This window comes from Anas platyrhynchos, chromosome 8 (genome assembly GCF_047663525.1).
Source record: "Anas platyrhynchos isolate ZD024472 breed Pekin duck chromosome 8, IASCAAS_PekinDuck_T2T, whole genome shotgun sequence".
NCBI classification, from domain to species: domain Eukaryota; kingdom Metazoa; phylum Chordata; class Aves; order Anseriformes; family Anatidae; genus Anas; species Anas platyrhynchos.
In genome coordinates, this window is record NC_092594.1 from 22,186,366 (window position 1) to 22,210,087 (window position 23,722).

General features: G+C 39.8%; 2 protein-coding genes across 6 annotated transcripts in view; one reads left to right on the plus strand and one right to left on the minus strand.

Annotated features, from left to right (window-relative positions):
• TPR (translocated promoter region, nuclear basket protein) overlaps positions 1 to 4,450 on the plus strand; it is a 44,857-nt gene extending 40,407 nt beyond the window's left edge. For 3 of the 5 annotated variants that reach the window (XM_027463704.3, XM_038183093.2, XM_072042152.1), the window contains exons 49-51: positions 971 to 1,089; positions 1,638 to 1,736; positions 2,728 to 4,450. In XM_027463704.3, coding sequence (XP_027319505.2) covers positions 971 to 1,089; positions 1,638 to 1,736; positions 2,728 to 2,783 — 274 coding nt within the window. In that variant the 3' untranslated portion in view covers positions 2,784 to 4,450. The remainder of the gene's footprint in view (positions 1 to 970; positions 1,090 to 1,637; positions 1,737 to 2,727) is intronic. The other 2 variants (XM_038183092.2, XM_038183091.2) reach the window with 1 other exon arrangement.
• On the minus strand, positions 2,951 to 20,854 carry PRG4 (proteoglycan 4). Its single transcript, XM_027463706.3, has 10 exons — positions 20,701 to 20,854; positions 16,311 to 16,430; positions 13,406 to 13,525; positions 7,684 to 11,418; positions 6,549 to 6,638; positions 6,173 to 6,312; positions 5,455 to 5,611; positions 4,443 to 4,622; positions 4,105 to 4,230; positions 2,951 to 3,091 (listed from the first exon to the last, which is right to left on the minus strand). Exons 1-10 carry the CDS (start codon positions 20,795 to 20,797, stop codon positions 2,988 to 2,990), a joined length of 4,869 nt encoding a protein of 1,622 aa, XP_027319507.3. The 5' UTR covers positions 20,798 to 20,854; the 3' UTR covers positions 2,951 to 2,987.
• Between the last annotated feature and the right edge of the window lie 2,868 nt (positions 20,855 to 23,722).

Genomic DNA, 23,722 nt, shown 5'->3' on the forward strand with positions numbered 1-23,722 from the left:
GTGTGCCTCACAATTTACCCAAACTTGCATGTACTGATTATAGGAGATTTGGTCATAAGTAAATGAAATGTTACTGCTGGAGGTTGAATATGCCATGTAGTTCTCTTGATGCAGCACCAACCTGCATCACTATCGTCTGTCTGCATGTTTGAGTAGCAAGGGCTGAAGATGGATTTTCTGATGTTAAGATCACATTGTTTCCTACAAAACTTAGACATGTTAGACACAAATCCACGTATGAATTAAATGGTTCACAGAATAGTGCTTGTAGTTCAGAAAAGGCATTTCCTGCATCTTAGGAGTTTCAGTTGTCTTCTAACATTTTATTTATACATGTTTACATTTTTATTATGTAAGTTTATCATTCTATTATTTATTTATTTTATTTCTTATATAAATTTATTATTATTATGTAAAATATATTTATTATTTATATATTCTTTTTTATTTAATATATTTATTATTTATTATTATTAAATGTATACCAAAAAGCAAGCTGTATTTAAACTAAATGGAATGTTTAATTATCTTTTTCTCTTCCATCCTCATACTGCTTTTTTTTTGTCTTCAAAAGACAGAGTCCAAAAAATTTAGATATTGCACCACTGAGTAGATGTCACTCAGCTTTATCCTTCCCCTGTCTAAATGTGCATACAACTATCATGTTCTGATTTTAGTCGTTGTTATTAAATAGCTTATATAACTTTCTCTGAGAGGTGATTAATGTTAGATGTACATGTGGAGTTAGCCTACGTAACAAGGGGATTATATCACTATTTTTCTAAAAGCCAGTTAAACTTGTTATAATTAAGGGGGGCGGGGAAAGCTGAAGAAAACATGAAAATTTCTGTGGAAGGATGTTTGGAAAGTAATCTGTCTGCTCTAAAATAATGCTTTCTTTCCCTGAGTTTTTTTGTCAGTATGAATACAATTCTCTCTCTTCCCATCCTAATCCCCCGCCCCCTTCTAGAATTACTTCAGAAGCTGGCCTAGAAATTGATAGCCAGCAAGAAGAAGAATCTGTTCAAGCATCTGATGAGTCAGATCTTCCTTCTACTAGTCAAGATCCTCCCTCTAGTTCATCTGCAGGTACTGGTTAATTGCTGTAAACAACTATTTGAACTATATCATTAAATGTAGGAACTTCTTTGGACTAGCATTGTGTGCTGCTGCTGTGCGTATGCAATAGAAGCTATCAACTCAGAATAGAAGAACGTGTTTAGATGCCTTTAGTCTTGATGGCAAATCACTTTTACTTGGACTACAGTAATCCATATTAAGAATAATGCTTCAAGGAGCAAGACTTACTGCTGATACATGAACAATGCATGAATCTCATCAATCTATCAACTGTTAAATTTGATGTCAGATTTAAAATAGTTTTCAATTAAATTATCACAGAATATAAGTAAATGACTGTTCAGTTACCCATTTACCAGCTAGCACAAGATAATGAATGAAATGCCACACTTGTTTTGAGGCTTTTATTTATATCAGAAGTGTCAATGAAATAGTGCTCACCTTAATAATTTTAAGGTAAATTCAAGACCGTAACACGTATCAAGTCATGTAAACATTAACAGTGCAAAACCACGCCAGAAAAATACATTCTTTTCTGTATTTCCACCTCTTCACAGACACAAGTAGTAACCAGCCTAAACCATTTCGACGTGTTAGACTTCAACCACCAACATTAAGAACCGGAGTTCGTGGCCGTCAGTTCAACAGACAGAGGGGTAAGTGTGGTTGCTCAAATTCAGGCTCCTTTTCTCTTTCAAACCAGTTTTTATTACTTTCTTCTTTGCTGACCATATATGCAGTACTTTATATGCTTGTGTTTGCTTGTAAGACACTGAATAATACAGCAACCCTGCCCTAGTTTTCAGTATGTTGCCCTAAAAGCTCTGTGGTTTTTTTTTTGTTGTTTTTTTTTAGTATATTATTCTGAGCATTTTTATAATAGGCAAACTTTTCCTGTGGCACTTGCTTTATCAGTGGAGAGAAAGTGAATGGCACTGTAGACCTTACCAAAATTTTAAAAGAAGCTTTAAAAATTAATAGTAGAATATAAGATTATAAATCTGTTTTTAAGATTATATATCAGTTTCCTGCTTGGCACACAAGAAGTTCCAGTTATCTCACCATGTCTTATGCTAATTTTATTTTTGTTTGTTTGTTTTTTAAAAGGAATTTAAGTAAGCATTACAGTTGCTTTTTTAATCAATGTAGTGTTAAACCAGGAAAATAAATTGTTTGCAATTCCTGTATTCAGAAAAATCTTTATATTAATTGTATTCAGTTTAGCATTATTTTAACATTCCATAAGATTTGAAATGAGTATTGAAATATAGTGTAGTTGTTAAACTAAAAAGTGAAAGAAAAAGTAATGAGGAAGATGACCTAGGATAGATTTCCACTATGCTCTATCACCATTTCTTTATTGAGGGGGCTAACTCATTTCAAATATGACGTGAGCCCTGTACTTGTTCTTTTGGCATAGAGCCTGAGACAGGATCACAAGTCAACAACATTCCCTTAAATGACAGAACCATAGGGTATCTGTATCACTAGGATCTAGGGGAGTAAGGAGATTGAATTTTAACAGAAGGGAAGTGTTCCACTGCAGTAGAAATTCTTTACAGAAGGATGAATATCATTTGTACTAATATTTGATTAAAAGGGTGAGAAGGATTTCTCTTAATGCATTTGTTTTCTTTCCCAACACAGGTGTAACTCATGCAATGGGAGGCAGAGGAGGCCTGAACAGAGGCAATATTAGTTAAATGATCTGTGAAGTAATTACAGCTGTGTATACAAATGTGCCAGTTTGCCCGTGGTTGCTTTAGTGTAATGAAGCCAGAGCTTAAAGCAGCATTTTATACTTAGTTTTGTGTGCACACACTTCAATGTCTTTATTAATAAAATCAGACAAACTGTCAACATTCAAATGGCATCTTTTTTTAAAAAAAAAAATCCTCTGCTCTGCATCACTTTTCAGGACAGTTATACCAGTCTTTGGATACAGTCTTTCCTGTGAGAGCGGTAACAGGTCTTGCTATTCTTTTGCCCACATCCAAACTGTAGTACCGATCTGAAATGAAGATATGTCAAAATTAAATTCCAGAAGCTACATTTAGTATACAGAAAGAATCTTGAAATTAAAGCCTGCCTTTTAATTACATTTAGGGATTAATAGCAGATTTTCATTTCACATGTATATATGGAATTGAGAGGCTATAAAAATCCATTTTTGGCCTCAACTGTTTGATCTGTTCTTCTTTGTGTTCAGCTTAGTTTTACAATGCTGCTAATAAATAAATCTGCTGCAAAAACAGGGAGTACAGAAGAGTTACACTTGTACTGCTACAACACAGAAATATGTTTAAGTATTTGGAAATCAAACTAAAAACAATCCTGCACTACTGTAAACGTGAGAACTCAGTGGTCCATGAGTGTGAAGTAGCCGATGTGAAGGTTATACAGTTATCATACTGGCAGAGACTTACTTTAGTATCCTGTATTTGGATAGTCTAGTATTTGAGCTTTTTTCCCCCCTGAATAATCAAGAAAATTCTGACAAATGCTTTTAGATGAGCCTGGTGAGAGGGAAAGGATCTACCTAACACTGAATTAGAAATAGTTATTTCCTGGGAAACTAAATGTTTTGTGTTCCTCCCTGTATTTTTATTGTTGTTTTGTCAGAAACGTAGTTCTGTAGAAGCTAGTGAAAAATCTTTTTATGTATAATGGTCTAAGGATCTCATTTTATCATTAATACGATTGTGTATTTAGTTGTCAGCTTTTTTTTGTCATTTTATAAACCTGTACTCTTATGGCAATGCATTCCATGAAGGGCTATTCTGAATGATTGTACCTCTCTGCTACTAGCTGTCCTGTAACTCGATTTTGAACAGAAACATCTCTGTTACAGGCAATGGTTTATTTCTCAGAACTGCTTAATAGTGCTTGCTCAAAATTAGCTTTGCAGACTCATAAGTACGTGGTAACTTTGTGCTGTAGAACACTCATAGGTACATGGGCTTCTTTCTTTCCTATCACCGAGCATTTTGGAATACAGAGTAACTTGCATTAGCTCTAACTTACTGTAAGAGAAGGCGTAATAGTCATAGCCGTCTGGCTTATTGTAGTTGGGTACTGATATAGTTGAATGAATTACTTTGGGGAGTCCTCTCCAGTAGGCAGTCATTTTTACTTCTTTACGCAGAACTCCTGCAAACAAAACAAAGTGTCACATTTAGAAAGTGTTACAGCATGACTGACAAAATCTGTCATCTGTTTATATAATCTACAGCAAGCAAGAATCATCAGATTGAAAAACAGTAAAGTACTGTGTTAGGAAATAAAACTGTAACAAAGTTGTTATTCAGAGACTACTCAGATTAAAATAATTGTATAAAAGAAACTTAATAAACATAAGATACCGGATGGATATGGATTGATTCTGACAGTCTGAATAACGGTTGGCAATCCTACTGCACGTTGAAAGCGTCTCCTTATTACAAGTCTTGGGACAAAAGCTGGGTATCTTATGGTAATGCGGGCTTTCCTTTGGCACTTCTTGGCTGGCTCTTGTCTGTATACATACTGTTGCATGTTACCATCTAAAAGAGACATTAGTGTAATTAAAAAATAAAAAATAAAAGCTAAATCAGAGATCACAGTATCATCAATATCACAGGCAGAAAGTCAATAGCATCATTTTAATACATCTACAGCTGTCTAATGCTGTTGCAACCTGCACCATTTTCTATGCATTCCTACATCTTGCAATGGAAAAGCGTTGCTCTCTAAATCCAATATATGCTTCTAAATGTAGCAATAACTCCTCCAGCCTCATTAAATTTCCTACAGTAAGTACAATTCCAGTGGAACTGCTTTTACTGCTGTCACACCTATTTATCAAAGAGGAGGCTAAGACCATAGCTTTGGGGTACACAAGAGGATGGCTAGAGTCCAGAAAAAAGATTTGCATTTCATTAACCTCAGTTTTTTTTGATTTAGATCATTCTTATGTTGGCAGTGCATCATTCATATTAGGTAAGGAAATTACATTCACTTTAAGCATGAAATGAGAAATAGAACAGAAGGAGACTTCCATGCATAGTTCTGAACTAATAAGCTTATTTAAAGTCTTTCCATCTCAGATTAATTTGAGATTGGAAAAAAAAAATACCACCAGATAAAACTTACCTCAATATTTGTTTGCAAAGATTATGTCCCTTGTGGTCTGGTCTAATTTTAAAAAGCGCTTAAACATTCTAATACATTTTTTTAAAGCCTCAGGCTATGGTTTGACTACCTAGTGTCCTCTTACATCACTAAGACATATTTTGTTCAAAACAGACAACAAAAAACAGTCAAGAGAAACAGTGTTTTATTCCTCACTAATGCAATTCAAGCAACTTTTGATCGTCTGTGAGCTACAGTACATACCTCGTTTGATAAAATAAACTGATTCTGGTCTGCTGTTGTATCTTGCCACAGGGAGTGCTGCTACCATTTTCCCATTTAACCCTGCAAATCCATTTGCAAGAGGTTTGGGATAGCCTTTGTCCATCACGCCATTAGTGAAACGCCAGTATAGGTTACCCTAGTGGTTTAAGCAAAAGACGAGCTTCAGAAGAAATTCATTCATGGGAACTGAGCTTCAATACAGACATTAGAATTAATGGTAATGCTAGCATTTTGATAACTACCATGTAGAACTGGCTGCAAGTATTCCTATGTCCACAAAAACAAGCTATTACAACATCACAAAATTTCTGCAGTCTTCTAACTGTGCCTTTGAGTACGGGAAAAATCTTGGAAATGAACTGTAATAATGGTTACTAAACAAAGTAATAATCAGATTTTAAAGGTTTTGTTTGTTGTGTTTTTTTTTTTTTAACTGTTGCTCATACTGATAATGATCAGTTAGTCGGTCAGTAACCAATTATGGGGAAAAAACACTGGATTAAGTCTATTTGAGAAGCACAATGCCAAGTCAGTGGAGGTGGGGCTGGAGAAGGAATATGTTCAGTTTACCCACTCAATTCTAAGTGTGAAAATGCTGCTTATTCTATAAAATGAGCAATGTGGCCTTGGAGCACAGGGCTGCACTGAGCTGCTGTGCAGCAGGACGACATTTCAAAGCCTATCTGCACTTCCCCACCTTGATGAAGAAGGTCTTCCCATCGCAGTTGCACCGGGAGAAGACGGTGTCGATGGGGGATGGGATGCCCCAGCCTTCGCTGATCCGGCGGGGGTTGGTGGTCGGCGGGCTCCTGCCATTCAGCAGCCAGTAGTAGTGACCTACAGGTGGGAGGGGACAGCAGCCCGCATGGTGAGACACGTAGGCGGACAGACAGACATGGGGAGAAAAGCGGAGAAAAGCATTAGAAAGCAGGACGCCCCTGTGTTGCCTCTCCTCACGGTCCTCCCTGAGGACCCTGCTCCTCACGCCTGCACCCTGAGGTGGCAATGTGGCAGCCAGGGAGGCAGGCCAGGACCAGTGAAGGCCGGGGCAGAGGGCTGCGGGACCAACATACCTCGGAAGACAGCCAGGGTGCCATTGGGTAGGGCTACCATACTGTCCGCCGGCTTCCCACTACACAGGTCCTTCTCGTCAGTCTTGCCCACTGCAAAATAGCATAGTTCAGATTAGTTTTTGTTTGTTTTTAAACAAAAAAGGGCATTGCTTCCCCCTGCCCACTTGAAGCAGCATTGGCCGGATTTAAATGGGATTTTTGTGTGTAGGATGGTGTTCAGGGCTCTCCTCAGATCTGTCTGAGGTTTTTTCATACAAACAGTTTAATTATTCAAGATATATTGTTAAAAAGTTTAACTCTCATGATTTGTTCTGAGAAGCATAAGACTAGCTGATTATATAACTAGGTACAGCTAGTCATTTATTGTTTACCTTACGTAATTCATAAAAATATCTATATATGCATCATATGCTGTCTCATACTTAATTTCTTCATGCTTATGGATGTTTACTCTTTTCTCCAAGCTTCTGTAGGTTTCCCCTCCTTCATTCTTAATGGATTTACATTTATTTTAGGTTGAATGTAAAGGAAGGATATGTTTCAGACAAAAATACAAATATTTTCAACCTAGAAGACCCCTTCTTTGTTTTTGCAAATTATCTGTCAAAACATGAATGAAAAAATGCCCAAGAACCTCATGGGCTGTATCTTAATATATAATCAACAGTGAGGACATGAAAAATAGCTGTGACAAAAATCACAGAGGAAGAATATAAGGAAAAGCTTTCTTGTTTTTCTTATGAGCCTACAAAATCTCAGGTTAGGTACTATAACTAATAGTGGGTATTCAGCCTGATGCTCTAACAGTGTTTCCATGAGACTTAGAAATTTAACTTGTTTTTCCTTTTTCTGTTGTTTTTGTCTGCATCTACCACGGTATTTACAGCAAATATTTTTCAGCAGGACCAATTGCTGAAATGAGATCATGCTATAAATGAGGTGGAGAATTTCAGTAACAATACAACTGAAAATTAAGGTACCAGTGTTCAAGATGCTGACAGCTGCATCACCACAGTCACAGTTAACCACCGAGATAGGTGTGCCTCCTTCTGACACTGGATAGAAAGGTCTTGCACATCCTTCACTTGAGGTTTTGTTGTGCTCCCAGTTTTTGTACCTACTGGAATACACTTACCTTGTGTTTCTCCAGGTAGAACTGGCAAGTCCACAGTTTGTATTAAAGGCTTGTTTATATCAGGCTCTTCTTTTACTGGCATGGTTTCAGGGTTGGCTGGATGAGGCTCATCACGTGTGTCAGTAACCTCCTGGAAATGTATATCTGGCTTGGATGTCCCTCTAGAAACAATAAACATTTCTTCTATTGTATCTTTTTTATCTGTTGTAGTTCTCTCTCTGGTAACTGTAGTTTCCTCTTTCTTGTCAAGACTAGGGGCCTTTTCAGTGGCATCTTCTATTTCTTTTTCAGTTGTGTAGCTAATTTCATCAGTGAGGGTAGTTATCTCTTTTTTACCAGCTGTTGTTGTTTCTTTAGTGGTAATTACACACTCATTAGGTGCTGCTGCTACAGTCTGTTTATTCTCTGTAGTTGTACCACTTTTAGTTGTTGTCACAATCTCCCTGGTTTTAGGAGCTGAATCTGTTTTGGCAGTTGTTGGCAGCATGGTGGGCTTGCGCATGGGAGTTGTAGCTGCTGGTGTTGTTACAATCACAGTACCCACTGGACGTTCTTCTTCCTTAACTGTTGGTGCTAAAATCTCTCTCGGTTTGGGAGTTTTGTCTTCTGTAGCCGGGATTGCTTCTTTTTCTGTAGCCACTGCAGTCTTTTTGTCTACAGTAGTTGCTTCTAATTCAGCTGCTGTAGTTACAACTTGTTTGGCTGCAGGAGTTATACTTGGAATATTGTCTGTACCTTCAGGAGAGTCATCAGCCATGGTAGGCTTCTTGGTTACAGTGGTTGTGTCTTTCCTACCTGCTGTTAAAATGTCTTTAAGTAGAGTAGTTTTGTCTTTCTTGGGTGTTGTTATCTCTTTGTTCACTGTGGTTGTTTCCCTTCTAGTTGTTGTCTCTTTGGTTACAGGAGTTGTTACAGGTTTAGTTGTTGTTTTGTCATTTTTAACAGGTGTAGTTGCAGACTTCTCACCTGAAGTAGTTGTGTCTGATTTACTGTTGAGGAGAGCAGGGGTAGTGAATTCAACTTCAGGGATGGTGGGAGAGCCTGCCTTGGTTGTTGGTGCCTCTGTGGCCCTAAGAGTTGTCTCTTTTGCTTTAGGGGTGGTGGGAGACTCAGCCTCAGTTTTTGGTGCCTTGGTAGCTTTTGGGGTTTTCTTTGCAGCTTTGAGGGTCGTTGGAGCCTCAGTGGCTTGAGGGGTGGTGGAAGAGTCAGCCTTGGTTGTTGGAGCCTCCGTGGCTTTGGGGGTCACTGGAGCCTTGGTAACTTTTGGGATCATTTCCTCGGCTTTGGGGGTCGTTGGAGCATCGGTGGCTTTCAGTGTTGTCTCTTCAGCTTTAGGAGTCATTGGAGCCTCAGGGGCTTCAGGGATTGTCTCCTCAGCTTTAGGGGTTATCTCCTCAGCTTTGGGAGACGTTAGAGCATCAGTGGCTTCAGGAGTCGTTGGAGCCACGGTGGCTTCGGGGGTTGTCTCCTCGGCTTTGGGAGTCGTTGGAGCCTCGGTGGCTTCGGGGGTTGTCTCCTCGGCTTTGGGAGTCGTTGGAGCCACGGTGGCTTCGGGGGTTGTCTCCTCGGCTTTGGGAGTCGTTGGAGCCACAGTGGCTTCGGGGGTTGTCTCCTCGGCTTTGGGAGTCGTTGGAGCCTCGGTGGCTTCGGGGGTTGTCTCCTCGGCTTTGGGAGTCGTTGGAGCCTCGGTGGCTTCGGGGGTTGTCTCCTCGGCTTTGGGAGTCGTTGGAGCCTCGGTGGCTTCGGGGGTTGTCTCCTCGGCTTTGGGAGTCGTTGGAGCCTCGGTGGCTTCGGGGGTTGTCTCCTCGGCTTTGGGAGTCGTTGGAGCCTCGGTGGCTTCGGGGGTTGTCTCCTCGGCTTTGGGAGTCGTTGGAGCCTCGGTGGCTTCGGGGGTTGTCTCCTCGGCTTTGGGAGTCGTTGGAGCCTCGGTGGCTTCGGGGGTTGTCTCCTCGGCTTTGGGAGTCGTTGGAGCCTCGGTGGCTTCGGGGGTTGTCTCCTCGGCTTTGGGAGTCGTTGGAGCCTCGGTGGCTTCGGGGGTTGTCTCCTCGGCTTTGGGAGTCGTTGGAGCCTCGGTGGCTTCGGGGGTTGTCTCCTCGGCTTTGGGAGTCGTTGGAGCCTCGGTGGCTTCGGGGGTTGTCTCCTCGGCTTTGGGAGTCGTTGGAGCCTCGGTGGCTTCGGGGGTTGTCTCCTCGGCTTTGGGAGTCGTTGGAGCCTCGGTGGCTTCGGGGGTTGTCTCCTCGGCTTTGGGAGTCGTTGGAGCCTCGGTGGCTTCGGGGGTTGTCTCCTCGGCTTTGGGAGTCGTTGGAGCCTCGGTGGCTTCGGGGGTTGTCTCCTCGGCTTTGGGAGTCGTTGGAGCCTCGGTGGCTTCGGGGGTTGTCTCCTCGGCTTTGGGAGTCGTTGGAGCCTCGGTGGCTTCGGGGGTTGTCTCCTCGGCTTTGGGAGTCGTTGGAGCCTCGGTGGCTTCGGGGGTTGTCTCCTCGGCTTTGGGAGTCGTTGGAGCCTCGGTGGCTTCGGGGGTTGTCTCCTCGGCTTTGGGAGTCGTTGGAGCCTCGGTGGCTTCGGGGGTTGTCTCCTCGGCTTTGGGAGTCGTTGGAGCCTCGGTGGCTTCGGGGGTTGTCTCCTCGGCTTTGGGAGTCGTTGGAGCCTCGGTGGCTTCGGGGGTTGTCTCCTCGGCTTTGGGAGTCGTTGGAGCCTCGGTGGCTTCGGGGGTTGTCTCCTCGGCTTTGGGAGTCGTTGGAGCCTCGGTGGCTTCGGGGGTTGTCTCCTCGGCTTTGGGAGTCGTTGGAGCCTCGGTGGCTTCGGGGGTTGTCTCCTCGGCTTTGGGAGTCGTTGGAGCCTCGGTGGCTTCGGGGGTTGTCTCCTCGGCTTTGGGAGTCGTTGGAGCCTCGGTGGCTTCGGGGGTTGTCTCCTCGGCTTTGGGAGTCGTTGGAGCCTCGGTGGCTTCGGGGGTTGTCTCCTCGGCTTTGGGAGTCGTTGGAGCCTCGGTGGCTTCGGGGGTTGTCTCCTCGGCTTTGGGAGTCGTTGGAGCCTCGGTGGCTTCGGGGGTTGTCTCCTCGGCTTTGGGAGTCGTTGGAGCCTCGGTGGCTTCGGGGGTTGTCTCCTCGGCTTTGGGAGTCGTTGGAGCCTCGGTGGCTTCGGGGGTTGTCTCCTCGGCTTTGGGAGTCGTTGGAGCCTCGGTGGCTTCGGGGGTTGTCTCCTCGGCTTTGGGAGTCGTTGGAGCCTCGGTGGCTTCGGGGGTTGTCTCCTCGGCTTTGGGAGTCGTTGGAGCCTCGGTGGCTTCGGGGGTTGTCTCCTCGGCTTTGGGAGTCGTTGGAGCCTCGGTGGCTTCGGGGGTTGTCTCCTCGGCTTTGGGAGTCGTTGGAGCCTCGGTGGCTTCGGGGGTTGTCTCCTCGGCTTTTGGAGTTGTTGGAGACTCTGTTGCTTCGGGGGTTGTCTCCTCAGCTTCAGGGCTAACAGGAGAGTCTGTATCAGTCGGGGGTTCCTCTGTGGCTTCAGGGGTTATCTCTTCCTCTTTGGGTGTGATGGTAGGGTATTCCTCAGTTGTTGGAGCCTCTGTGTCTTCAGGGGTTGTCTCTAAGGCTTTGGAAGTTGTTGGTTTTGTGGTAATACTTGTGGTAGGTGTTAAACTAGGTTTTGGAGTAGATGGTTTAACTGTGGTTGCTTTGATTGGTGGTGTTGTATCAGGCTGTTTTGTAGTTGGAGGAGGACTAGTCACCATTTTTTCACTGCCCATATCTATGAGAAAAAATACATGTTAAGACATTCTAATTTCAATGCACACACCTGTTTTTTGGTGCTTGTTTGTTTTTTTTCTAGTATGCTGATTAGAAGTAGCTTCTTATTTTTTGAATAGGAGTGTTATCTTGTTTTTGTGTCTTTGCTAGAAAAAGCCTTATGTGTAAAATTGCAATTTTTGTGTGTGTGTTTATATAAATACATGGAAACCCAAGTTCAATTTGATAAATACCAGTTATGGACTTACGTAACTGCCAAAAGATATATATATTAGAGATCCAGAGTAACTTGGACTGTATATTTCCTTTGCCTTCCTGGGACTTCACAGCAGTCCACTAAGTTTTAACTAATACCTTTGATTAACCTGTAGCACCTATGAACGCAGCACAGCAGATTTTAATTCAGTGTTTGTATGTGAGACCACATAGTGTTTCTATCTTTTTCATGGAAGGGGAACCACCTTATATAATTCTTCTAATAGGACACTTCCCTTCCCAGTTTGTACTTTTGAATTGTTCCTTTGGCTGTAATTACAACAAAGCCTGCACCTGTGACCTGGACTTGAAGGAGAGGATTAATGAAACGGGAGGAAAACAAACTTTTCGAGTACAGACACATGCATACATCTCATACTCTATATCCTTGGTATTTTTCCTCTTTGTGATTTACAGCTTTAAGAGTCTACTTTTATATGTAGTTACACGAACTTGAATGAAATTACAGATATATTCAGCAGAAACTAACATTAAATGTTTGCATTTAGTCTTTTGATCTCTCAGTGTTACCTTTGTGATATTTTTCCATTTAGTTCTGTTTTCAAGGTTTTTTGTTAGTTTGTTTGCTTCTTACTTCTATGGTTCCTTACTATCTACCATTATCACTGAGCTGACACTTGGTTCTTGAAAACCTGAGAAAATCAAGTGCAGCATCATGTGATTTGGGGTCATGTTGTTCATCTTTTGAACAAGTATTCTGAAAAAATCTTTCAAGATCTGAGCTGACAGTCATGGCCTGATGAATGTACTGATGCAACGCCTCTCTCAGCAGACTGGAAACACTTAGGATCTTGCAGTATGAGGAATAATTCCTGTGTAAATGTATTGTAGAAACAGTGTAGTATAAGCAGAGCATTACAGAATAGTATTCCTCCTTTCCAAAGTGTATGTAATTCTGTAAATCCAGTGGGATTTTGTTGATTGAATTTCCTTAATTTTGTTTCATTTGATCTGCTGTATTGATTTCGTAAAAGGAAACTACTACAGCAGAAAGGTAAGTATTCCTAATAATAATAATAATATTAATATATTAATATATAATAATACATATATAATATATTAATTTATTATTATTATTGATGATGATGATGATAATAATAGCAATAATAATACTAAAAGAGTTTAAGTATTGGCCAGTATTGACTTCTAGCCTTGTTTCATTGTTGTTATTTCAGGTTTCAAGTTCACATTGATCTCCCAAATTATCATTTTAAATGCTGGAATAGAATATCAAAGAACACAGGAATGCAACATGTTTTCCATTCTGAAAAATAAAAATAAATTCTTCATGTTTTCTGAAGCCACATGAGGCTGGGCTTGATTAAAGCTAGAGAAACCTGTTAGGAGATTTTCCTGGCCTGGTTTTGCCAGTTTTCACTGTCCCAAAATACAACACCCTTCCTGTTCCAGCCATGGATTTTATCCAAAATTGACAATGGCATGTAATGTAGTTTTTGAAGATACATGTGGAAATCAAATAGAGACACGGGAGACATCACCGCAATCTAACATCTGTCTGAAGTGAGTGCTGCAAAATCAGTACAGTCTTTCTTGAGAACTAGGTGAGGTAATGAGTTTATAAACTGAGTGGTTCCAAGCTTGGTAACTGTCTGGTAATGTCTCACATTGCCCTTCTATTTCCAGAGCAGGAAAATGGTCTCTAATATTCCTTCAAGTAACACCCATCCTGTTTTATTTGTGTTCTTTCCTACCTTCTATAACTTCATGGGGCTGTGTTACTTCCTCTGGCTTCTTTTCTTCATTTGCAGATGACCTCTTAGATGTTGATTTATTTGGTGGAGGAGTCTTGGGTGTTGTCTTTTCTGTGTGTGCTGAAAGAAATGAAATAATCTGTTAATGGGAGTGTTTTTAGGTGTTTGGTGTAAGAAGAAAGTGATACAGAATTTCAGTGTCCCTTTTCCACATGTGTCTTTTATTTTTTTCCCCATCTATAATATTCTTTAAAATATTATTTGTGAAAAAAGACAAAAATATCTTTTGGATCCCTAAGTGTTTGTCATAGATCAGAGAAATATTTTTCCCAAAAGTGTGAGGTGAGGCATTCCTAGCTAACAGGAATTTTCAGCTGGGAAAAAGAAGAATTCTGAGTGGAGTTTTATACTCTGAGAATTTCTCTCTTTTTTTTTTTTTCCTTAATACAGATATCTTAGGGCTATCTTGTGAGTGTTTTTTATAGTGGGTATCTGAGAGATGGTGTATTACCATCTTTGATATTCCCTTGAAGATTTAGTTATGATGTAGTTCTTCAGACATGGGATAATTCTGCACAGATATCCTGAAGTTTTTATTAGGAAAGAGAGAGAAAATGCAATTGTTGAACAAAATCGCTCTGGGAGCTGAATCAGCTTTCAAATGAGTCAATGTAGGGATATTTGATCAGTCCTTAATTCTGTGTATATGTTCTGGGGTAGAGGGCTTTTGGAGTAATGGAAAGATAAAAATGATCTCTAGATGAACTTAGCTCTATTGTCCAGAAAAAAGTGGTCATGATATATAGACAGAGCAAAGTGAAAGGTAACTGCATGCCTTAAGTTATTACATTATTCCAAAAAGTTTAAAATGTTCCTTAATTACTCAGAGATAGCAAAAATACTGAAGTACTGGGTACTGAGTAGGGCGTATTTGGGGTGTCTGGTTTTGTGTTTGTTTTGACAAACATTAATAGAAAAACTAAGAAACTAAAATCCTAGAAGAAACTTTCTAAGACCATGCACAGTTGGATAATTTTTCTTTATGCTTGAACTGAAGAACAAGTGACACAGCTAAGTATGTCCTGAGGGTGTTCATGCATCTTAAACTGCTGAACTTCCAAATTGGTTGCACTAGTGCAATGGAAATTTCGTGAGCCTGGAATGCCACTGCTACTGTTCTCTGAGTTTTTTTTTTTGAAAAACATCAGATAAATCACACGTGTGTCTAAGATTTCCAGCAGAATTTTTCTTTTTTCTTTTCTAATGTCATGCTATGTAATGTAATGGCAATGATCTCTGGGCATCCCTAAAGCTGAGACAGAGCCAGGTATCAAGCCAGGATGGGTCTATGCATTCCCTGAAGGCAGAGCTACAAGTTCCTAGGGGATTTCTGAGCCAAAAGGAGATACTTGGTCAATCAGGCAGCTCTAAGCAGGGTACTCTAGTGTCATCTTTGTACACTGCAGTCCCAGTGTTACACTTGTACACCTTTTTGGGAATCTTGCTCTAACTGAAGGAGTTTCACAGCAGGGATTAGAAAGCAAGAAGAAAAAGAAGAAGGAATGTAATCACTGATAAAATAGTAGATAATGTCATTTAAATCAAGTGGCATCCTGGTAGGTCCAGCTGAAAGAAGCAACCTCAAAGGTAGCAAATTCAGCTCATGACCCTTTCAAGACATTATCTTGTAGACATCCAGTCAAAAGTGCTCAATACAGAGTCTATTTCAGTATAAATTACCATGCAACTGAATAGCAAAACCGAGCAGCTATACCAGGACTTGGGGACTGGGAGTGGTTGGTAATTTGAACCAAATGATAATCCCTAACACTTCTCCTGTCTGCTAAAGGACAGGCTTTGAAAATTGGCTGCCTTCTAGGTTGTCTAGTCTGTGAAGGGCTGGATAAACAAAAGTGACTTGACTGTGGGGCAGTATAAGTATTCGGTGAACTGAATTCACAGCCTGAAGGCTAAATGGGGACTTTCCTAAAATGTCTCACTTGCAGTGTGAACGTGCAACCACATCTCATCAGGGAGGCCCTCCTCACCCCCCCAGGAGGGGGTTCTATGTTGGGCTGCTCTTCCTGTTTTGGATTCAGGATGGGAAAGATCTGGGCGATCTGCCCATGTGCTTCCAGTGATTGCAGCAACCACAAGCAAATGGTCTGAAGGTTCAAGTAGTGCTATCCCCAGTGCAGGGACTGGCTATTACACACGTCTGGGTGGGTTGCAGGGCAATTTAAGGGAGTTTGGACCTACCTTACCACTTCTCCATATATGACCTAGACTTTTTACTGCAAAGCATCATTCATTTTTGCCCAGCCTCTGTCTTTGAATTATATTATTGATATAATTTTAGTAGCATGAGTGGAAATACACGTGTCAAACCTGGCCTTATGTGTATTGTTCTGAGTAATGGTTCTGATAGTGAACTAAGGTATGGAGTGCCAGAGAGGCTAAGACAAAATAAAACTTTCCCTGTGGATTTCATATCATGTGATGGATGTCAGTATATCTACCTATATGCTTCAGTGTTCACACTTCAGAAAATGGCCAATTTATTTCTAAAATGATTTTTGTTTCATTTCATTTTCTTTGTTTTTGTACAGCTAATGCTATGTATAGCTGATGCTGAGTGCTGGTGATTTTAGACAAGACCAGTAAGTTGTGCAGGATCTCTGTGGTATGGAATTGTTAGCAAACATTTACGTAGTCTCTGCCTCCTGGTTCCTGTTTATTGGGCTGTCATGCTGTGGGTGTACTAGCATAGCTGAATTTTATGGAATGGTTCACCTGAGAACTAATGTGGATCATACCAAGAACAAAGTCTATGTGGTTTATATTTTATGGCAACGTAAGTTATAAATATATGTAGGAAAAATTTTGCGATACAGAAATTTCTTACCTTCTTTACAGTGTTTTGCATAGTCGGGGCAGCATTTGCCGTATCTTTCACAGTCTGCATCACAGTCACACTCTCTTCCTCTTTCAAAGGCTTCAAAGCAACGTCCTTTGCAGGAGACTGCTACATTAAGGCAGAACAAGGGAGTTAGTATATTTGTCTAGCTCACATTTAACATTGGGACCTTTCTATAGTGAAGTCGCTTGCTTTAGCTGATTTAAAGAACAGCTGCCAAGGTGGTTACTCTGGTCTGATCCAAAACTTGCTTAACTAGTTGAGACATCAAGTTTTGGATCAAATCACGTAACCAGAACAGCACTTTGCCATGGTGATGTAGTGAGACCATTTAGAATTCATAGTAGAATGAAACAGCCTCGGAGTTCACTTTAGATAGGCCCCATCACAGAAGGGTTCCCAGACTGGCTGAGGCCAGTAAGGACTTCTGGAGGTCACCTCGCCCCAGGCCTGCCCTACCAGGGCCCCCCCAGCTGGTGCCCAGCCCCATGTCCAGGCAGCACTGGAAGCTCCCCAAGGAGGAGCCCCCACAGCCTCTGTGGGTAGCCTGTGCCATTTCCATAATCAAACAGCAGCTATCTCAATAATTTTTGAATTCAGTAAGAAAGTAATTCTGGGCCACATTTTCAAAAAGATGGTGCTTCGGAACACCACTCTGCAGCAACACAGATGAGTCTACCAAAGTATTTCTGAAAAAGAATTGGCCTGTGTAAATTATGACTAAGTGTACCAGGTGTCCACAGGCAAATACTGTAACTTAGTTATATGAATTACTACAAAGTTACACAAAGTCACTATTTTTTAGGTTTTATCCCCATTTAATACAGTTCTTAAATTATGAATACTAGAGGAGTATCTGCCATGTTTTGACTGATGACTAATAACCATGTTTTTAATATTACATTAGTGGTTAACATCTGATAACCTTAGTGACCACCGTATGTCTGTTTTGTACTAAATAATGACTAGATTGTTTTGGAAAGTGTGTGTGCAGCTATTACAGACTTGAGCAAAACATGCTTGCTATATATGTCAAGAATTAAGTTTGCCCTTAAATGTTTGCATTACAAACTATTTCTTGAAATTTAGTAATATCTTTAATAGGTACTTAGTTGATAGCTAAATTGGTGTACGTTTAGACCTGCAGTGGATATCTTTTAAGATGCTTAGCATCTCATAGAATTGAGCTGAGAATTAACTATCACTTGGTATTTCCAGCATTATCATGTGATCTATTGTCCTGTATCTTTACTGTGCATGAGTCCCTCTGAAGTCAGCGTCTTGCTGGCACTCAGGGCATAAAATCCTATTTTATAATTAAGTAATTATCTATCAAAGTTAGCATTACTGTGTAGGCAGATTTTGAAGAGTTTCTGACCAGTGTAGAGATGGTGTAATCTGTTGATGCCAGTGTATTCATTCCATATGCCTATGTGAGAATTGTTTTTATTTTTTAAAGAATTAGCATTTTAGGTTATGCTGCTTTTGAGTTTTAATACTCAGCCTGTATTGCTACATCTAAGAAGTCTTATCTTACACCATCAATCTTATTAGAACTACAGTGTAGTGTAACAAACTACAGTTATCTAAATCACTGGTATTTTTGACATATTGATAATTTATAAGAATATCATATATTTGATAAATTCTTCAGTAGAACAGTTTGGAATACCTGTGTTTATTTACACTATACAGTTTTATATTGCATATAAATAATATTTGTCCAGTCATCTTTTCTGTCACACTCCAGACATGGTTATGACCCAGAGTTAATTTCTGTCAGTGGAAGGACTCCCTCTGACTTTGGGTTAGACCGTCCAGTCTCCATATCTGTTACATTTGAATAGGATTGTCCCAGAATTTCTCTCTGGAAAACCCTGAAACTTTCCTTCCTTCCTGAATTTGCTTTGAACAGTTTTGTTGCTTTAAAGACAAACAGACACAGTACAAATGCACAAAGAAGGAGAAAGCAAGCAGCTGGGAAAATCTCCCTTTTGCTCTGTTCTTCCAAAAAGCAAAACTTTTCTTGGTGATAAACTGCAGATACAAAATTTTCATTGAATGGTCCATGAGAGGTTATCACTGAGGCTTTTAGAGGGGGGAACCACACATATGAGAGGAGAACAAGGAGGCAGAGAAGTGGAAGAAACATTTAAGCATTCGGCAGAGAGACACTGGTGCAAGCAGGAGGAGAAGCCTTTGCTGACAGGAGCTGGCTGTGTTTGGGAACTTACCCACCGTGCAGACTTTCTTGAAGTCAGCGCAGCACTCCATGTAGTATTGGCAGTTATAATCACAGTGGCAGCCATGCTCTCTAGAATACCCTTCCCCACATCTCCCTGTACAGCTCCATAAATCTAAAATCACACGACACCAGTGTGAACGTTGCCAAACCAAAATGCTACGCAAGGAAACACTGAAGGGCAAGGTGGGAAGATTCACCCTCTCCTAAAGAAAGCTGTCTCTTCTCTGGGAGCCATGGAGCTGCAGACCCGGTGCCGCCCAGTGGCCTGCAGAGAGGGCCCAGCCCCAGGCTGCTCAGTGGCCCCTCTGGGTGAGAGAGGGGCTGCACTACATCTAGCATCCAGACAGACTCAGGCTTGACTTAGGCAACATATCAGCCAAAACTATACTGTTTTGCTGATTTATTTTCTGTCTTAAGACCCTACACACGGTGATAGAAGTGCACCTGCGCCAGCTTACCCGACAGACAGATTAGGTCTGTCCGAATTGTACTTTTGGTAAAGTTATTCATATCAAAACCAGCTTAGTTTTTAAACTGGTGAGCATTGTTATGATAAATACAGGTCCCTGGGGCCATTTTTGTCAGTTTTCAATATCTGCCATATCAGATATTTGCCTGGAACAACTCCCCCTCCTATGTGAAATCTCTGCTAACGTAATGCACTAACAGCTTCTTCTGGAAATGAAACATGCAGGACCACAAGTAGAGTGCCCCTAAATACAAACAAAGAAGCTGAACAATCAGCAAGCTAAAACAGACTTTGGATAATTAGCTGAAACACTGAGGAACAACAAGAAAATAACAAGGAATAACATGTAACACAACACAACACCAAACACAATAATTTCTAACAGCACACATTCTGCATGTGTGTATTAAGGAAGACCCTAAGATAACAAAAAATTAAGCCTGTTAATCTATATAGTTTTTTTTCAGCAGTTAGGTATAACATTTTTTACCATTTCTTTACAAATAATAAGTGCTACCATTCTTAAGAGGACTGCTGGGGCCCTGATAACAAGTCATCAGCACAGGGGAGTTGGGGAGTAAATGGAGAAGTCAGTGGGTGTGAGTTAATGGGCTCGTAATAGGAGAGCTGTAGAGGGAAGCTAGACATCTTCATTCCTGGGTATGTGCTCAGTATGCTGCACCTTTCTTGCCTTGGGGGAAGAAAATATAGATAAATCCAGAAAAGAATGCCTTTTCATCTGTTTATTTTTTTAAGTTTATGACTTGGAAGTTGTGAAGGTACTTGTAAGGAAAATGCCCAAATGGTTCTAGCTGCTGTTGGCATGAGTCTGGTTTCTGTTAAGCTAGCAGGAAGTTTCTTCTGGCTGTGGAAGGCGCAGTACCAGACGCCTCTGACCTGCAGGTAAAGCCTGACACCTGTGCTCTGTGATGAGCTGCTCAGACGGACAAATGTTATGCTTCTACACTCAAGCAGTAATAAATTTTAATTTACTAGCAAGTGGTACACCATGTTATCACTGTAATGACATGAGAGCCACTTGAGAACCATGACAGCACATGATTTGCCAGGTTGTAGATTCTTTCATTTCTTCATAATGGTGCTACTTTCATCAAAGGTCAGCTACAGAGATTGGGAGTAAAATAAATTCTGTAGTATTAGACACCTAAATGCTGAAAACTGCCTTGGCAGTGATAAGAACAGTGTATTTAATGGCAAAGAATTTAGCATGGTGTGCATGTTCCTTTCCCTCAGCCCATTCTTCTATTCAAACATTTCTAACTAAAGTATACGGGTGTTATACTTCAAGATTCTCCTTGAAGCATATTGCCAATCACTTTGGTTAAATATGTCAACCTAAGAACAACAGATCTGTAGACTATGTCTACAGAAAAAGAAATAGGCTTATATGTATCTTGCATAATATTCATATTTATGTTATTCCTAAAAAAAAAAAAAAAAAAAGGACCACACTGTGCCAAAATTTAGGTATGAAAGTAATCAGTGATGATAAAACTGAATCAGAATGCCTGTCTGAATACATAGACAGTCAAATAAATACTAAGTTCTAGAATTTAGTATTTTTATGAGGACACATTTGGAGCTTTCTTACTATTTGTCAGATATCCTAGGCACCCTCCCCTCAACTTTGTATGTTACAGTACCTTGAGAAGACACTTCTTGAATCAGGGTCAATGAAAGGATCACCAAGGATACACAAAGTACGTTCCATCTGATATTTACTTTCAGGTACGACATCATCCCTAAAAAGAATAATTTCACATCACTACATGCAATTTATTTTTTTTTTAAATAATGAACCAATTAAACTTGAAATGCATATCTTTATACATAATATGAGTTTCATAGCAACATAAAATTCATATTAATATTATTCAAGTAGAGTTAGTAATTTAGAATTATTCCATAAATTCTCTCATGCTTATTAGTTGATTAGTTGTTAAGTTTTGTAATAGGACTTGGAAAATTCACTATTAACAAATAATGGAAGTATTTTTTGCAGAACTGTATTAGGTAAAATCTACAGTCACAGTCTACTCCTTTTATTTTAACCTTGATGGAGTTTAGTACACTGGTCCCTAAGGCTATAATACTGATAAATATAGATCTATTATATTTTTAAATTGTCAAAAACAATTATTAAACTGTCAAATTAATTATTAAACTGTCAAAACAATTATTAAGCAGCATACTTTTATAAACCATAATCTATCATCAAAATATTAGTGTTTAAGCAAGTCAATGGAAATGTAGGATAAAAGTAAATCTTCTTTCAAAAGGAAAAGTATTTTTTTTCCAGACCATCATTTTCCTTTTGAGGAAGAGCACTTTGATCAGAACACTCTGAGTAGAGAGAGGCATTCACTCAGAGTAGAGAGAGGCATTACACTTACCTAACAGAGAATATGTCTGCCCTCAGGGATGGTTCAAATGCCTTATATATCTCTTTGTAACTATGCTGGGGTTAACTAATTAGACTGCTTGTTAAACAAAACTGCCAATGACAGCCTATGACAGCAAACTTTCCACATGAATTGGAAGAGGTCCCAGATGACTAGACTAACACAACATCTGGAAAATAGTCCCATTAAGAAAAATGATTACAGAAAAAAATAAATAGACTTACTAGTCAAAACACATTTTGATTACTGAGTGAAATGAACAAATTGTCCTGAATGCATCTGGAAGGCATTAGACGTTATTGCATAGCAATAAGAAGTCATTGTAGGCAAACGCAGAGTATATTTTCATTCCTGTCAAATAAAGCTTAGGTGACAGTAGCCTAAAATTATGCAGTACTATCCACTACTGATGGTGTTTCTTGTCCAAAAACTTTTGAGATTCAGTTCACTTAGTCATAAATAATTTTCCAGTTCTGCACTGAATATATGTTGCTTTCCTCTAAGCTGAATGGAAATGTTGCTAAGGTGTTGGCTAGAAATCAAACAATTTAGTCAAGTCTCAAATTTATTGTATCTATTCTACGCAAAGCATCAGAATGAATGGAAGAGAATTACATTGTTTTAATGGTCTATGCGTTTCTCCATTCACTGTTCAGACTACTGGAAATGGCTGCTTGGCACTCTCAGAGCCAAAGGCAACTCCCTTTGAAACTTCAGTTGGCCTGACTCTCAGGGCTTGGGGGCTGCCTCTTTACACAGAAACTAACTTAAATAGAGGCGGGGAGCTTTGTTACTCCTGTCTTATGCTATTATTTGAATCCCAAAGTAACTTTAATATCCCAAAATAACAAATATGTACAATTCACACTGATCCCACCTGAGGAAAGCACTTAACCATTAGGCTTAAGACACTTAAAGAAAAAATGTAGGTATCTCTGAAAAATAATGGGTTTAGATCTGGGTTCAAATGTTTTCTGTGCTCAGTCCAATGACTGAATAGCTTTTTTATGCTAGAATTTCTTTGTAATTTATATGTTATCACAATAGAAGCAATTTCATTCAATCTTTCTGCATTGTGGACATTTCTAATAGCTTTCATGTCACTGCAACATTTCCATTAATTCTGATCAATAAAAGAGTGCTTTTTTATTGCTCTAGGAACATGCATGATCTTTGCAAAAGTTTCTGTAGTTATTTACACAAGTATTAAATGGGCGCACTTACAGTATTAGTCTGGTATTTGAGCTCTTCTGCCCACTGCCAATAATTTCCTGCTATTAGCATACGATACGAAAAAAGAAACCTGAGGCCCTGGAGTTTATTCAAGGTAATACACTGGAGGAAGTACATTACCTTTCTTTGTCATAATAAGAGCTTTGATTCAGCCTTTAGTGGAGCTGACTATACACTTGACACAGAAACTCTGTGGATTAAGATGAAAGGTACAAACCTGTAGATACTTAGAAACCAGGAAAGAAGTTAGGGTAGTTAAATAGAATCAACTTCATTTTCTAGATTTTCAAGAAAAATACGAAAATACTCGTAACTTAAATAATTTATAGTTAGATCAAGCTAAACATTCAAGAATACATTGTAAAGTGTATTTTGATATCCTTGTTTTAAAGGAGATTTCATCACTTGTATCATTTCAGTCAGTACAGCTCTGAGTGCCAGTTAATAGTGGCCAGATACATGAGGTGAAAAAAATATATATAAAAAAGTAAACAAAAATAAGCTCTAACTGTTTAATTGTGATCTTGTAACATGGCAGTATGAATAAATCAAAAGCCAATTAGGTACATACACAGCTTGAAAATATGGATAGTCATGACTGGCTGCTACAAGTATTTTGTTTTACAGATATGTTCATTTTGGTAGGGCTGTATTGTTTCATTTCTTTTATGAATTAAGTAATTGGATTGGTAAGATGTATATGGGGTTGCAAAGTATGAATGGTGAGATTATTTCCTAACCTGCTGTGACCTGATTTCATTTGCAGTTATCCACATCTAGAGCATTTGTATTTGCTATAGTTGAATGACTGCTAGGTGATCATTGATGACCACTAATTCCTTAGCATTAGTTATATGAACTTCAAGTAGAAAATGATAATGTCGTTTTTCCTTCCTTTCCCGTCAATGCAATTTTAGCTAGCAGCATCTGACAGTATGTCGGATTTTTATCAACCTGTGCGGGTTCCATTTACTTTTGTGATGCATGGAAACTGAGGCTGTTACACATTTGATCTGTTACCTGTACAGAA